The sequence below is a fragment of the Ceratocystis lukuohia genome, assembly GCF_044167205.1.
Source record: "Ceratocystis lukuohia strain C4212 chromosome Unknown Supercontig6_pilon, whole genome shotgun sequence".
Classification (NCBI taxonomy): domain Eukaryota; kingdom Fungi; phylum Ascomycota; class Sordariomycetes; order Microascales; family Ceratocystidaceae; genus Ceratocystis; species Ceratocystis lukuohia.
This window is the reverse complement of record NW_027263525.1, coordinates 2,707,351-2,723,247: the sequence shown is the minus strand read 5'-3', so window position 1 is coordinate 2,723,247 and position 15,897 is coordinate 2,707,351. Positions and strand designations below refer to the sequence as shown.

The window sequence follows — 15,897 nt, the reverse complement described above, 5'->3', positions numbered from 1 at the left end:
GGGCTTTCCTGGTCCCAAACAGCACCTTCCACAGACCCGGGCTGCTGTGCCCAGCATAACGTTTTAAGGGGAGAAGGGAGAAGAGGAGAGCCAGGAGAGGCCGGAGGAGCACCGATCGCAATTCAGGGTTGTTCTCTTTCTCTCGTTTCCATCGACAACCTGATGCGCCCCCGTTCTAGTGCGCCCGTCTTGTTTGATACCACAGGATACGGGAAAGGGCTCTCGGACACCTTGGCGAGATATCTGCAGGCGCGTTTGAGTTCTTTTGACAACTCCCCCCTCCCCAGCCTCCGCTTAGCTACTTTTCATTTTACATCTCCTTTATTCGCCAGAGACCGCCATAACACCATCCACACAACACACGCGGCATCATCACACTACGCACACATGAACACAAACAAACAAACAACCCCGTTGGTATATACTCGCTCTTTTTGTCTCCCTTCCCCCTTCTTTTGCACGTAAAACACTGGGGCCAATGACGTTGCTTCCATACCCCCCCCCCTGGAAGAAGGCTGTTTGCTGCTCAGATGAGGATGTCGAAGCCGGCGCAACTAAGTGGGGACTTGTGCATAGAGCTAAGATAGAGCCGCAAGATAAGGGTCCTCTTCAGGAACGTGCTGAACTTAGGGTCTTACACTAGGCAGGTGGCAAAAAACCTCGCTAATTAATACTGCACTTTTACTACTTAGCCCGCTTAATTCAGGAGTGTGAAAATTTTAGAAAAAAAGGTGGAAAACTCTGCTTCCTATGGCAATCGTCAACGAAAAGCCATGGCTGGACTACCACTATGACATATATCAAAATACACTTCTAGAAAAGAATATGAAGCAGCTAGTCGCTCCGCGAGACAAAAAAAGAACAGGAAGTTAAAAGTTAAAAAAAAAACTTGAACCGTTAGTCTAGAAGCCAAAAAAGAAACACCAAAAAAAAGGTGCCCTCACTAATATCCGGCCGAGACAGTGGGGTGGGGGCTCCTGACAAAAAGTCGATCATGTCGGGATCTTGAGCTTGTTTTGAGCCGCATTTGCAAGATAAGATAAGCACAAGACTGCAACCATAGGCGGCAAGTTCGGCGCCGCTACTAGGGTTTCGCTGCATCAAGGGTTTGACAGTCGACGAAGGAAACTATCCCAATGCGCTTAACCCTAACATAAACTCTCAGCCTCAAAGGCGGTGCAGCGGGTTCTCCTGTCCACCTTTACAAGCTGGCAGAACACACAGGCGGTGGCAGATTTTAGAGAACCCCAAAAGCGGGGCCATCAATGTTTACAAGCCGGCAGAACACAAAGGCGGTGGCAGATTTTAGAGAAACCCAAAAGCGGGGCCATCAATGCTGCTACCATTCATTGCAGTATCAAGCAAAGCCGAGTCTGCCCGCAAAACTGAGGAGCTATGCCATAGCTCTGACAGAACAACCAAGGCTGTTGTTTTGGCACTGGAAAGCCACTGCAAGCTGCTAAGCAACATCTTGATTTGTACCAAAGGGGACTCCAACGTAAACAGCCTTGGTGCTTGGCCCTGTGTCACCCGCACCCTCAACAGCGGGATTCGCCACTAGAGTCTGGAGAAACTTCCAGATCCCCAGCTACCTTGATCTTCCATTTCCTACCTACTCCAGATCTACTTACGTCTTTGCCTGATGCACGCACTGCTGAGGCCGGGCTTCCGGCTTTCCCTCGGTGCCATCCGGGCTGCCAATGGGAGCAGCGGCATGCAGCCCAGCCGCATAGCTTCCTCGGCAACCCGAGCCCAGCTGGCTCGATCGGCTCTTTGCATGCGGTTGTACTCTAGCCAAAAGCCACCGTCAGACTCGGACTTTGATATTGAAAATTCCCCATTTGCTCATTTGCTGAAGAAGCCTGCAAAGTCGCCAGCCTCCTCCGAGACGCCTGCAACACCCCCCGCAACACCCACAGACGCCGCTACCGCCGATAATTCGAACCCAAAGGCGACGGCTTCATCGCAGCCCACGACATCCTATGAGCCCCAAAACGCATCTTCGCCAACCCCTTCTTCCTCATCTACTGCCTCCAGCTCTGATGACTCGACCTCTCTACCCTTCAATAAGGATCAGATCCACAGGAACCTCCAAGATACACGCAAGGTTCTTTCTGAGCGCTTTAGCGTTTTTATGGACAATGTCCAAAGCCGCGTGGTACATGCTAGCGAAACCCTGAATGTCCTCACGGGGTACACGCCGATCGAAGCTATAAAAATGGCTAATGCCCAGCTAGAAAAGTCGCTTGCTGAGGCGCAGAGCCAGGTGCGTGCCTGCCGCACCCAGTACAAAACCATGCATGCCCGGCGGGCTGCCACCCAGCGCGAAGTCACCACCCTCCTTGCCCGAAAAGACGCCTGGTCACCGACGGACCTTGAACGCTTCACTCAACTCTACCGGACAGACCACGAGATGGAGAGCCAGGTTTCCCAGGCTTCTGAAAGCCTGACTGAGGCTGAGGCCGAGGAACAAAGCCTTAGCACAAGACTCAACCAGGGCATCCTGCGCCGCTATCATGAAGAGCAGATTTGGAGCGATCGTATCCGCCGTGCAAGTACCTGGGGCACCTGGGGTCTGATGGGTGTCAACATCCTGCTCTTCCTTGGGCTTCAATTCATTGCTGAGCCATGGAAGCGCAACCGTCTCGTTAAGGGCGTTGTGGCAGAGGAAAAGGCTGTTCTTGAAGAGGTCCGTGACCGACTCGACCACGTTATGAAGACCATGGAGGAAAACCTGGCGACTGCGCATGCTCTCGCATATCCCCCCACGCCTGCTCCCGTCGCGGAGGCCGTGCCAGAGGCTGCGCCGGAACGGGCAACTCTTGCCCAAGAGTCTAATGGCGATGATACCGTGATAGCCGATGAACCAAGCGAGAATCAACGCCCCCTATCGCCGTCGTACACTACTAGCGGGCCGATCCAGCTCTATTTCCCCATGCCCGCCAATGTCGACTGGTCCTGGGAAGAATTCCTTAGATCGCCAAAACTGTGGCGCAACCTGGCGGAAGACTTTTATTCTGACCGCAGGATTGACATGCGCATGCGGGATTCTGCCACACTGGTTCTTGAAGGAATGGCCGTTGGAACCGTGATTACGGCCGCCGTCACAGCACTAGTAATGGGTGCCGGCACCGGCTTCCCCTGGAACCTGCTTGCTGTATTCACCTAGCCTGTCCCTGCGAGCTGTGTTTATTACAGGCCGCTCTTGGTCTTGCGCAATTTATCCATTATTGTATCAAGTGGCATTATGTTCGTTCTTTCTTCATCTCTTCATGGGCTGTCTTCTTTTCTTTTTCTCATTTGTTCCTCGCGGCATGGCTTGGTTAGGCTGTATTATGTTACATGGCTACTTCATTTCCATTTACTTTTTTGCTTTATTTATTTTACATTTCTTTCCCCTTTTCTTTTCGCCAGTGCATGGTAGGTGGTGCTGTGCCATGCTGTTGTTTCGTTCAGTCTTGCGCCAAGCATGACAGCACTTTGCTTGTTTTATTTCTCCTTCTTTTTCTTTCTTTCTATAAGCCCGATTTAACTTATAGATTCCCATTGTTGTATGTATGGCATAGGGGCATCTCATCTGTGCCACCATCTCGTTTGTAGTCTATTTGCCCATTTATCATCTTCTCCTCATGATGTTCATTGTATAGGTTTCCTCGTCGTGTCAAAGCCCTCCTCTCAACTCACATCCCAGGATGCTGCCCAATTCGCTTGATTCCGTTTAAAACGCTCGTCTGCATTCTACCATTTTAGCCACGAAAATGAAACGATCTATTCGCTCCTCCGCTTGCTTGATTTATTTCGTCTCTATCCAGCACAGTGCACTTCGTCAAAGTTGGGAAACCGTGCTGCTTTTTGTATAACTTATGTGGCGATGCTCTTGGTGTATTCCTAATGGCGCTGACTAATCATCACAGAGTTTGTAGTAGGATGGAAGTCTGAGAACAGAAAGGCCGATGAAACGAGGCCCTGACTTAGCCCTAATTGAATTAACCGCAAAAGATTTAGCAGTTTAAATATTAACAGTCTGTATAAAATAGGCCAGAGAGGTGCTTTAGAGTTATCACGCTACTAGTCTAAGCCAAGTTCTTACGAACCATGGGCATGTAACGGACTAGCACATTTTATATTTAGACATCCTTCATCACAGCCCATAAGAAACGTCAGTCTATACAATATTATTACTATAGGGTTGTTACAAAGAAGAGATGGCGGAGCTACTCTATAATAGACCGAGAAATACAAGTCTAGGGCACACCAGAGACGATGTGGTTACACAGGCGTGCTTACCCAAGCCATCTTATATGATCATGCATGACAATAACTGCCATATATCGTTCATAATCTTGAAATCAGTAAATGACGAGATACAACGAATTGTGGGAACAGGTGTTTACGGCTCTTTGGCGAGTGTCTCCTGCGAATTTCTGCAATAGCCGCCCCGTGTCCTGATCCATATATCCCAGCATTGTCCCATAGAAAGCGAGCATAAGCATTCCGATGGAATAAAAGGATATGCAGTGATGGTCGGTGACAATTCGAGATAGGAAACTTCCATTAGGCAGGATTAGATGATAATGCATCAGCGGTATTTTACCGCAAGTAAAAGCAAAAAATAACACAGGCGCAAACTAGGGTAGTAGCAAGCAGGCTAACTAATGACTGGACAGCAAGATCAAGGGGCTGTATATATTAGGGTCTCCAAAAAGAGACTTTTTTAGTAGCCAGCATGGTTTACTACTAGATGAGCGTAAGGGGTTGGCGAGTAATGGGTGAAGACAGAGAGAGACACAGAGCAAATGCGCCTCCACAACAAAAGAGCCCAATAGCGTGGTTTTGCTATGGAAGAGACCACTTGTCTGCTCACATCACCCTACTTATGTGATATCCGAAGTCTTGGTGCTGTGCTATCAACATAATCATGCATGCTTTAGTTGACTTGGGCTAGCAGCCATGCCTACAGAAGAACAGAAACACTGCGCAAGCCAACAGTGATGGAAAAAAGTGAGAGGAGGGGTGGTGCCCTGTAGTCCCCAAATAAAGGAGTGTTCTAAAAGTGACTCAACCTAAACCTCGAATCTGTTGTATCTAGTAGCGGAAGTCTTACTAGCCGGACGGCAGATATAAAACAGCTCGAAAGCCAGGTGACTTCATGCAAACGTACAATCCCGGGTATCTCACGATGTCTACACATCGGGAGGTGACAGGTTGATATATTAAAAGCACGAAGTGAGCTCAGTGGAAAGTAGTTACAAAACAATCACAACAACAGTTTCAAGGTCAGTCTCCTGAAGTATATTCATTGTTTTGCTACTTGTTGAGTTATGTGTATGATTATTCTGACATTATTTCAAAGAAGCTGCAGTCTTTCTTGGGCTCAAAAGGCCCAAGTTTGTATTCCCGGTCCGGCAATAATTGCTGGCTGGCTATCAGGGCCTCAACATTGAAAGAATTAAGAACTGGCGTCCTATTGTCCTAAACTCTTAGGCCTTTACCAAAGGCGGAACGGAACGTTCGTCTTCTCTTGATGAAATGTCGGTCCAGAACTGCACGTGTGTAGCTCAGAGGGATGCTTGGGAGAAAGCCTTTAGAATCTACCCAGGATTGCTAAAGACGTCGGAAATGTCGGCCCGGGGGCCTTCCTGGCTCCTTGCCAAAGGCACATGATGTGCTCCCCTAAGAGGGTTTAAAGTAGTTTGCTCGAATGACCTTCCTGTTTTTGATTATTCTTTGTCAGATGTTGCTATATCTGATGTCCATTCTTATCCCTAGCTATCAAATGATCACTATCAAAACGCCGTACGAGGTCCGGCAACAAGTACTAATTAGCAGTCATTCTTCATCCAGACTTGCCTCTGCCCTGAAACCTTTTGTCACTAGAACAGCAAGTCTAGTCGTATTTCTCGGGTTCTCCACGTTCCATAGCGTAGTTGTACAAGCATGCTGTAGCATGTCTTTTCTCGTAGCTGGTGGACAAAGGGACCACTTGTACAGCTCTTCATAGAATCCTTTCTGACACCAAGCTTCCCATCCAGTTATCACCGGCCCTTCTAACTCCCCCCCCCCCCCCCCCGTTCGCCCTGAATTCATTAATTTTCACTCGAAGAGTCTACCTACTCTTGCTTTTCTCTAGCTTCTAGGTTGCCCCAGGGCGTCACCCACCCGTATTTCAGCGGAGCTCAAGGGGGGGCGCTCTGAGCAAGACCTAGGCGGTTTTGGCGCGGACTCAAACCATTGTCTCTCCTAGAAGAACTTGAGATCGTTCTTGACATAGCACACTAATGACAGGAAGCGTTGCGTGTGTACTTTTAGAAACCTATTCGCGAGCCTCTAACTACATGGCCTCAGCACAAGTGAGCCGTTTCATTTTCATCAACTGCAGAACACGGCCGGCTCAGTAGGGACACCAACTTCGAGCGGACGGTATCCTATCCTTTCTAATACTTCTACCATTTCCTCATAGTTGAGGATCAAACGACGCCGTACTGGCTACAGAATTAATCCTCTGCAAGGTTCACTATAGAGTTTCCCCCCCACATGTCCCAGCCTTATATACGCGCTTAAGTCGACATTTCTTCCGTCAATACTTGAATTGGGGCAATGGCGCAGTTGGGAGCGCGTTAGACTGAAGCGCAACTTCAGTGGTTCTGTTATCTAAAGGTCACTGGTTCAATCCCGGTTTGCCCCAATCCGGCTGAGTCGGCCCCGCACGGCTCAGTAACCCTTGGTCTTGTGGTCTAGTGGTATGATTCTCGCTTAGGGTTAACCCTACAGCATCGCTTGCGAGAGGTCCCGTGTTCGATCCACGGCAAGACCCTTTCCTTTTTTCTACCGTTTTGCCCATGATCGTCACAAAATACGGGACAAGTTCTTTGTTAGCTAACGTCCGCACTAAAAATATAAACATGGTATAGAAAGCAACACCCAGAAAGCTAGACAACAAGAAAACAAGCAAGGGAAAATAACATTATGACAGTCAAGCATCAAATCTGCGATAAAAGCAATAGACGCCCAAGCACCCAAGAGCCATAGCACAGTTTCTTTTTTGAAATTAAGAACATAAAAGAGATTAGTCGAAGTCCGCGGTGTACGAGAAGCCACGGAATTCCTCCTGCATAGCCTGGGAGAGCACTGTACGAGATATAATGCGTTAGTATATGATGGCTTGCAACGATAAGTATATTCAGACCATGGCTTACCAGACTGTACGGGTGTAAGGACAGGTGTGACGCTTGTAAATTCGGAATCGAAATTGCTGGTATCCGTTGCACTCTTGATCTGCGGAATGAATGGGGGAGGGACACGTTTGTGGTAAATGTCATCCCAGTTAATAGAGCGGAAGAATGGCTGGCTCATAATTTCCTGGGCATCAGTTGGGCCACTACCCAAACGTTGGTCAGGCTCACGGGTGAGTAGCTTCTGCAGGATGGATACCGAATCGCGAGGCATCTGTACAGGATAAAGAGGCTCGTCGGACAGAATAGCGTCGTAGATTTCGTCTTCATCCTCACCGCGGAAGGGACTCTGCTGAAGAAGCATTTGGTAAATCAAAACGCCAAAAGCCCACCAATCAACGGCCCGGCCGTACTTCTTATCCAACAAGATCTGTTTTTTTTTTTCGAAAAGAGAATAGTTAGAGATAAGTATGAGGACAATAAGGGGGGAATCAATAGTTAGATGGGGGTAAAACAAACCTCGGGAGCCATGAACTCAGGGGTACCACAGAAAGTGCTGGTGGTCGAACCGTACCACATGTCTTCTTTGCAAAGACCATAATCGGCAATCTTAACATGACCATCTAGAGACAGCAAAATGTTGTCTAGCTTCAGATCACGGTAGATAACGCCATTTTCATGGAAGTACTTAAGGGCTAGGCAGACCTCCGCGGCATAGAACCTATCAATTATGTTAGTTAGAGAGCCCCTAATGATTTATTAAGATAATAAAAAAAAATGGGACAGTAGAAACTTACTGAGCACGTTTGGTACCAAACTGAGTACGTTGAATGTGTAACATCAAATCACCACCACTAACGTATTCCATGACAAAGTACACACGCGTTTCAGTCTGGAAACAGGCATGCAGATTGGTCAAGAAGGGATGTCTTTCGCGGTTGGCAATCAAGAATACACGCTTCTCCGATCGAATACTCTCCACTTCGTCGTTTTCGATGATGAACTCTTTCTTGAGCACCTTGATAGCATATAGACGCTTGGAGCGTTTTGTCTCAGCCAACATAACTTTACCAAAGTTACCCTTACCCAAGACTGCTAAGAAATTGAAATGGTCTAGACCAATACGCTGGCCAGTGCCAGGGTCGGTAGCAGAAGGCAAAGGCTTGCGCTGATGCACGGGGATTCCGCTTGCTCCGGCAACAGCAGATGGGGAGATAGCACCGTGCTGGTGTTCGGGCTTGACCATTTGCTGCTGCAAGGGCTGGTTTCCATAGCCACTGGACATATCAGGAGACGGTTGCTGGTGAGGCTGGATAAGAGGAGCCTGCTGCGAGATTTGGGGTAGATGTTGCTGAGAGGGAGCATGCATAGGGTGGTGTTGCTGTTGCTGTTGTTGTTGTTGCTGCTGGTGGTGCTGCTGGTGGTGCTGCTGCTGCTGCTGAGGTGCGGGGCGGTTCCCATAGGCGTCAATATTGGCATAATCGGCAGGGTTGTACTTGGCTTGGGTAGGTTGCTGGACGGGTAGTTGTTGATGCTGATGCTGGTGCTGATGCTGTTGGTGTTGATGCTGGTGCGAACCACCATACTGGCTATAAGGATCATCAGGTGTCTGGACAGAGTATCCAGGATCAGCGCCACCAGGATAGCCACCGTAGCCTTGCTGAGGGCGTTGCTGTTGTTGGCCAATAGATGTGAGAGAAGCTGCAGAGCTAGAAGATGGTACTGTTGTTGACACCGGGCGCTTTTGCGGCTGAGGAGATTGGGGAGAAGCAAGTCCATAGGCAGAAGATGAGGAGCTTCTTAGATCCGTTGACTGAGAGGGCCTATGTGTCTTCTCGCCGATAACGGAAGTCTTCTTCTTCTGCGTCCGAATGCTGTCCAGAATCTGGTTGGCAACAGCCATTGACATACCGCAGAAATCGGGCACGAGATGCTGGCACTGTGCGTGGCAGTAAAGCCCACATTCTATAGAGACGGAACATAGTTAGTATAGATGCACACATAGATAGATCCAAGCCAGATGGATATTAAATCTGCGCTTACCCGCACATCTCCGGCTGTTCTTCTTGCTACCAAAGGGCAGGATGTAACCACAATGGCAGCACCAAGCTCCCGTCATGTTGGAGAAGGGCTGGAAGCGATGGGGAATGCGATGGTTGATCTTCTCCTCATCGGGATCAGTCTCGGCATTACTCTTGCTAATACACTTGGTGACCACGTTGGTGTAGCATTTGGTGTGGCAAAAGTACTTGCAATCTTCGCACTGCATGCCAGTTGAGTACTTGACGTAGTCGCCGCAAAGAGCGCAGCGCATGACGCTGTAAAAGTTCTGCTGCACAAACTTGTGACCATGCATTTCATGCACCTCCTCCTTGCGTTGACGGACGGCGGCTCTTCTGCCCAGACCAGCAAAGTCGGCAGGGCGTCTGTTCTGCTTGACAAAGCTAAGCTCCAGCTGTATTTCACCGCTAGGCTCAAGGATGAACCAGTCGGTGATGGGCTGATTAGCTATCTGGGGCTGGGGCTGGCCACTGGTGTTTTGGCCAGGGCCTCCTCCATGAGGGCCGCCAACCAGGCTACCCATAGAAGACGAAGTGTTGAATTGCCCCTGGGAGTCCATGGGGAATTGAGAAGGAGGCTGGTTGTTATGTTGGCCCATCCGGTCAGCAGAAACCCAGCCAGCGTTGTACAGTTCGGCCTCGTTTCTTTTGCGACGCATTTCTTCGACGATGTCAGACAGACGAACCCACAGCATAGCAATGGGCATGGGGTATTCTCCAGATTTGTCATAAACGGTCAGTTCGACCTCGTTAGCGTTGTCGATATCAACGACGTGGTGTTCAGCCTCCCATCGATCGTTTCTGGAGCTTCGGGTTCTGACGACAACGGAATCCTCGATCTTGACAGCCACAAAAGTTTCAGGGCCACGGGAAAATCGAGCGGTGGTTGTATGGGTAACGTCACGAACAGCCATGACCTTGATCGAGAGTTGGCCGGACAGAGGCTTGCGCATGTTGGTAGCATTGATGGATTCATCTAGTAGTAAGATGTTAGTCAACTTTCTTTGGTTTTAGATACCGCTATGTAGGGAAGAAAGGAAAGTAGTGGGACAGAGAAACGCAGGTAGTTAGCTGCAGGGTAGTTTTTTTTTTTTTTATCCTTACCATCGTGAGCATCAGCAGCTTCGGAGTCGATGTTGAGCTCTTCATACCGCTTGAAAGCTTGCTTTAGCAATATCATTTTCTGCTTGCTTTCTACGCGCCGCGCCGCAGCATCTGCCCTGCTCTTGCGATCGCCATCCATGCTATAAAGCTGGACCATCTTCTCGACACCCTTGAGGTACTGCTCCTCAACGTATAGCTTGAACTGCAGCTGCCCAAGCATCATCTGGATGCGGGGACCGAGGTAAGGATTGTCATATTTGATGATGTCTAGAACGAAGAAACGCGGCATAACAAATTAGCAGATAGATACATAAGTGTGTTTAAGTGGGACCAATATGGGTGTGATGTAGTGCGAGTGAGGGCGATATTACCCAGTTTGCTGAAGTTCTGTCTGGCCTTTGGCTGAGCCTGGTTAGAACTGGGAGATGTCGAGTAATCTTGGCCAGCAGCTGCAGAATGATCGCCAGAGGGCCATGAGCTATCCTTGGGCGGGGGAGCCGGGAGGTTATGGTCAGAACTGAGAGGGCGATTGGGCGAAGACAGGCTCATGTTCTCTACGCCCCGACGGGCTTCAAGCTCCATGAGCTTGTCCTGGAAAAACTGAACATTTCTGCGGGCATCGCGAATCTGCGAGTCCAGACGTGAACGAACAGCTTCGTTGGTTGTCTGTGCCCGCATGGCATTAGCGGCGTTGATCAGGGCATTTTCGCGCTGGATCTTGGCTTGAATCGATTGGATCTTGTCTTCGTCGTTCATGATTGAGGGATGTTGAGAAGCGATCGCCGCGAGGCTGCGCTGTTGTCAAGTGATCGAATGTAAATGGCTGCTCCAGCGACGTGGTACGTAGAGACGTGGAATTTTTAGAGAGGGGGAGGGGGAGAGGATTCGATGAAGCGAGAAGGGCTCGAACACCGCGGCCTCAGTTCGTCGAAATGGCTGATTGGATGCAGATTGGGGGATAAAAAGATAAAGAACAATAAAAGATGGATGGTATATAAGGTTGTGTTTTTGCAGGATAGGAAGAAAACAGAGGAGACCAAAAAGCTCGAAGCCTTGTGTTATGTAGCGAAGGAAGCACACAAACTCTCAATTCGCAACACACAAAAGCAGCCGCACAGGCAAATGCACAAGTGCGAGCAAAGCAAAGCACGTACACCTCTGCAGGTAGAGCAAAGGACAGAAAAATGCGGGTTGAGCGACAAGTAAAATGGGAGCTGAACGAGAGAAAGAGAGGGGAGAGTGAAGTGAGGAGGGAGGGGTCCGATTTTGGGCAAGGTCAAGTCGATAATGGAGGGGTTTGTTCCTATTTTTTTCCTTGTACCTTGCTATATACAATAAAAAGAAGAAAAAACAAAGCAGCAAAGAGAAAGAAAAAGCAATCAAAAGACCAAGCGCAGTTTTATGATACTTGTCTCCTCTGACACCCAGCAGGCCTAGAATAAATAAAGGAAAGAAAAAAAGAAAAAAAGAAAAAAAAGCAAAATACAAGCCGAAGAGATAGAGAACAAGGTTTTTTGGTGGAGGCGGGCAGAGAAGAAGGAGGGGAAACAGAGGAAGGAGCAGGCAAAGGAGAGGAAAGAAAGCGGGAAAATCCCCAGGCCCCAGTACTGCACTGCTACCTGTTATGGAGGGGAAGGTACCGATTGTCTTGGCTTTCAGTGCTGGGAAAGAACAAGAGAAAATAGCTTGCAAACAAACTAACCCGAGCACTGCAATTATGGAGGGAAGGGCCGCTATTTCTCGCAAGAATGGGCAGGATCTAGCTTTTAATCTAGAGTAGTTGCGTCGCGCCTTGCTGCGCTTCTTTCCTCGGCTCAGACATCAGAAAAGAGGCAAGCCCAGACAAGGCAACGAGGACAAGGCTGTGAATCCATCCATACAAAAGCCAGCCAGCCAAATAGACAGCTTATCTAGACGGGGCAGAACATACAACATCTCAAGATTCAATTCAGGCCTCAATAAGTGCTTGGGCATTAGTTATATGCAATTGCACCAGCCACTAATCTGCGGACATACTCTCACACGGATGGCTACTTAGTTGGTACGTAGTAACCCTTCTCCACCGAAACCACAATCAACAGTGCACATACGCTGTGCTATGTATTAATGATGTGAATTTTCTTCCATACAACAGCCCCAAGACCGTTTTACATTATCGCATGTTACCTTCAATCCTTAGCTTTTGGTTTCTTTTTTTTTACGTCAACCTTGCGGGGTAGCAGTATAGCATAGGTCTGATATGTACACATCATATCAACCCTTTTCCATCTTCGTCTTTTCTCAGGAACAGACGCCCCCTACTATCTAGTTATGTGTATGTACTACTACTAAAGCCGAGTCACAAAAAACCGCACAACCTGCAAATAGTGTGCCAAACACCGTTTCCTTTGTTTTTGTTGTTCGGAATGCTATTCCTAGAGAGGGGCGCGCAATCTAGCCAGCCAAGCACACAATCTTATCCTCATAGGTCTGCCTTAGCTAAGACAAGGCAATGGAAAGAGGAGGGAACGAAAACAAAGAGTCTTCTTTTTCATAGCTGCATGGAACTTTTTTTTTTCCTCATGTTGAAAAGAGCCCGGCTGCCAGTCCCCCTTGTTCTCCTTCTCCTTCTCTTCCCTCCCCATAACTGACGCGAGACTTGGACTTGGTGTGTACGTGTTTAAGCTGGCTAATGTGGTGAAAAATCCACGCCCTTCCCCAGCGACCTGTTGTGGATTTTCGTTTGAAACGCAAGGCATGTCGGCGGATGTGTCAGAATCTGTCATTGTTCACATGGTGAGGCAGAAGAATGTCACAAGGTTTGGGGAAGCTTGGTGAGACGAGGCAATGCATGGCCCCGTTGCAACATTTGGCCTGGGTTCTTCGCTATTCATTCTATTTTACATTTGCAAATATAGCCCGTCATGAGAGACACAAAAAAAATGAGCTTGCCACTAAATCGTATTATATCTTCGCCCTTCTTCTGCCAGTGTGCCCATTTGTATCATCTCTCATTGCTCGTTAAGAGTGCACCCGGGCTGCGATAGCACTCAATCGCTTCATCATGTTGGTCATATTATACACCAGCAGCGGCACCTTTCCAACATCCCACCCAAAATTATCCATCATTATGTTGTATAACAGGCCTACGCAGGCACACGGATCCTCGGGTGATGCCTGTAACATAGCATTGCTGTTACTGTCACCGCCGCCTGGGTTCCGTGGGGCTGGTCCGCGGATAAACGGCTGGCCTTGTCCCATACTCAGGTACCGCATAACCGCCGTGTTGTTCTCGCCATCCAGGAAAAGCGGCTCATTCACGTAGCAGCCCGGGATGTGAGGCACAAAGTTATCCCGAATTCCCATGTCACGATCTTCCAGATGGACAGCGCTATTGCTGCCAGTGTGATTTTCTTGCGGCTTCTTAGATGCTTTAGTAATAATACCATGCACCCAAAATGCCAAGGCAGCCTGAACGATCGCAATGCACCAAAAGTCTTTCATGGTCCCAGGAGGTAGCATTTTTGCGTAACGCAGCGTTTGTCCTGCATGCCATAGGGCTTCACGAGCTTCAGGGCTTCTAGTCCATTGTCGCAGAATAACGTACGAGTTCCGGACCTGATCTTCTCCCTCCCGGCCAGTGAACAGATACACATCGTTTATTGATACATGCAGTTGCATCAGCTGCAAATGGAGCATTACTTTCTGCTGTATCAGGAGGGCATTCTGGGGGCCCCATTGAAATGGCATTTGTTGGAAATCCCGAAGCTCTTTGCAGAGCTCTTGGTGTCTTTCGTTCAGCAAGTTGTGAGACCTCCCGGCAAGGTTCCGGGTCACAAACGGGCGGCTACACTGGATGCCACTTAATTGGTGATACTGGTGACTCAAGGTTGCTGAACCAGAAAGATATATAGACATAGAGAGCTGTACATCTAACCGGTCAATGTGGTTTGTAAGCAAAGACACATCTTTCAGGAGATCAACTGCAGAAGGCAGCTTGCTTGTTTGACCGCTCCAGCATTTAAGATAAAGTTCTTTCCATTCGGTCGCGGTTTTGGCAAGCCATAGATCTTTTGACTCGGGTAGTGGAAGATTCAACTCTTCATATGACACCCGAGGGGTCGTCGTAGCCATGAGCGAAACTTCGGCATCTTTGATGACATAATGATACACAAGTCTCTTCCAAGACTCCTGCTGTGACCATTGCCTCCATTTGCCCTCGAGGACCTTGCCATGGTCATCAGGATGCACTAAAATTATGGGGTACGATAGGCGCTGGTACTTCCTTTGGTAGCGCAGAATCTTTGTTGCATGTCAATGTTAGTTGGGGGTAAAGGACAATGGGTTTTACAGTAACATACAGAAACAGGAAAGGTAATATGTGACTCAGCTGCCGACATTTTAGCCCGATTACCGCTCCACATTCCGAGGTCCTGAAGGATAACTGTAGCCTGGAATAAGTCGAGATCAAGAGATTTGTTAATTTTGCTTTCGACCTAGAACATATTGTTAGTAACGGAATAGAGGCTGCATACACTAATACTAAGCTACAGGCCTGGACCATGAGCTATACCAAGACAAATAAATAAGACAACAAGCCGTGACTTTAGTTTGGCAAGTTCGTTAAGGACATTTTAGAAAAGAAAGACTCACCAATATTCCGTTAGTGATACGAACAGACTCTTGGACTGCAAAGCCGAACCGTCTAATTGTTGGCAACGGTGTAAGCACTGCCCCATAAGCAATGATAGAAGCTATCCAGTGTGGAGATTGGGAGCTGAACTTGAGCGTCGGGAAGTGAATGAAGTTAGATAGTGAATGAAGACATTCGGCTAGATATATATAGGCAAAGCCCTCTAGAGCTTCGAGAGATGGGAATGATGTGGACATCTTCCGAAAGGTATCTTGCATCTTGTGACCCTGGGAAAGCAAGGACATAACTGCATCTCGACATTCTGATGATATTTTATCAGAAAAGACAGAACCAAGTTTCTTGCGGCTTTCTTCAACTAAGAGTAGAGAGTTATTATTCTGGCATCTCTGGTCCAGCTGGGACGGATCATCTCCCCAACAACTATGTCCTGGGTCAGAACAATTTCCAGAAAAGTCACAGGACCATAAAAAGTTGAATTCATGGCGAAATTTGATGAGATTAAGGCCCTCTTCTTGCGAGCAGGAATTTTCGTTATTCGGCACAGATTCCATATCGAAATTTAAAGAATTAATAAGACCGTAGTCTGTTTCGCTAAGGTCAAGATTAATATCGCTGTAAAAGTCGAGGGCTGGGAAAACAGAAGAGTCTATTGCATTGTGCATGTCCATCTGGGATTCGTATATCATATCTCGCAGGAAGTCAGAAAATGACGTATGGGCGACGTCGGATATAGACTGAGAGATACCAGACTCTGCCATTTCTTGGGATACATCCATTTGACAAGACAATCTGGGCATTGATGTAATTTCATCCGGGGGTACACTCGACTGAGGCATGACCATGGTACTTGACGATAGAACTGAAGCCGCCATAGCGAATCATTAGGTTGTTAGCAAAGGGTGGCCAACATTCCAGCACGCAAGGGATC

At 48.2% G+C, this 15,897-nt stretch overlaps 3 protein-coding genes across 3 annotated transcripts; 1 reads left to right on the top strand and 2 right to left on the bottom strand.

Moving 5' to 3' along the window:
• Nucleotides 1–1,642: 1,642 nt before the first annotated feature.
• On the top strand, nt 1,643–3,169 carry HOO65_060636 (Sensitive to high expression protein 9 -like protein, mitochondrial; the record flags this gene model as incomplete). Its single annotated transcript, XM_071001179.1, has 1 exon — nt 1,643–3,169. One exon carries the CDS (start codon nt 1,643–1,645, stop codon nt 3,167–3,169), a length of 1,527 nt encoding a protein of 508 aa, XP_070857986.1.
• Nucleotides 3,170–7,066: 3,897 nt separating this feature from the next.
• Nucleotides 7,067–11,092, bottom strand: HOO65_060635 (Protein kinase C-like; the record flags this gene model as incomplete). Its single annotated transcript, XM_071003623.1, has 7 exons — nt 7,067–7,128; nt 7,197–7,602; nt 7,692–7,893; nt 7,970–9,137; nt 9,216–10,208; nt 10,337–10,603; nt 10,708–11,092. The coding sequence occupies 7 exons, from the start codon at nt 11,090–11,092 to the stop codon at nt 7,067–7,069; spliced, it is 3,483 nt and encodes a 1,160-aa protein (XP_070857985.1).
• A 2,244-nt stretch (nt 11,093–13,336) lies between these two features.
• Nucleotides 13,337–15,226, bottom strand: HOO65_060634 (Zinc finger protein 497; the record flags this gene model as incomplete). Its single annotated transcript, XM_071003792.1, has 3 exons — nt 13,337–14,565; nt 14,730–14,811; nt 14,969–15,226. 3 exons carry the CDS (start codon nt 15,224–15,226, stop codon nt 13,337–13,339), a joined length of 1,569 nt encoding a protein of 522 aa, XP_070857984.1.
• Nucleotides 15,227–15,897: the final 671 nt, after the last annotated feature.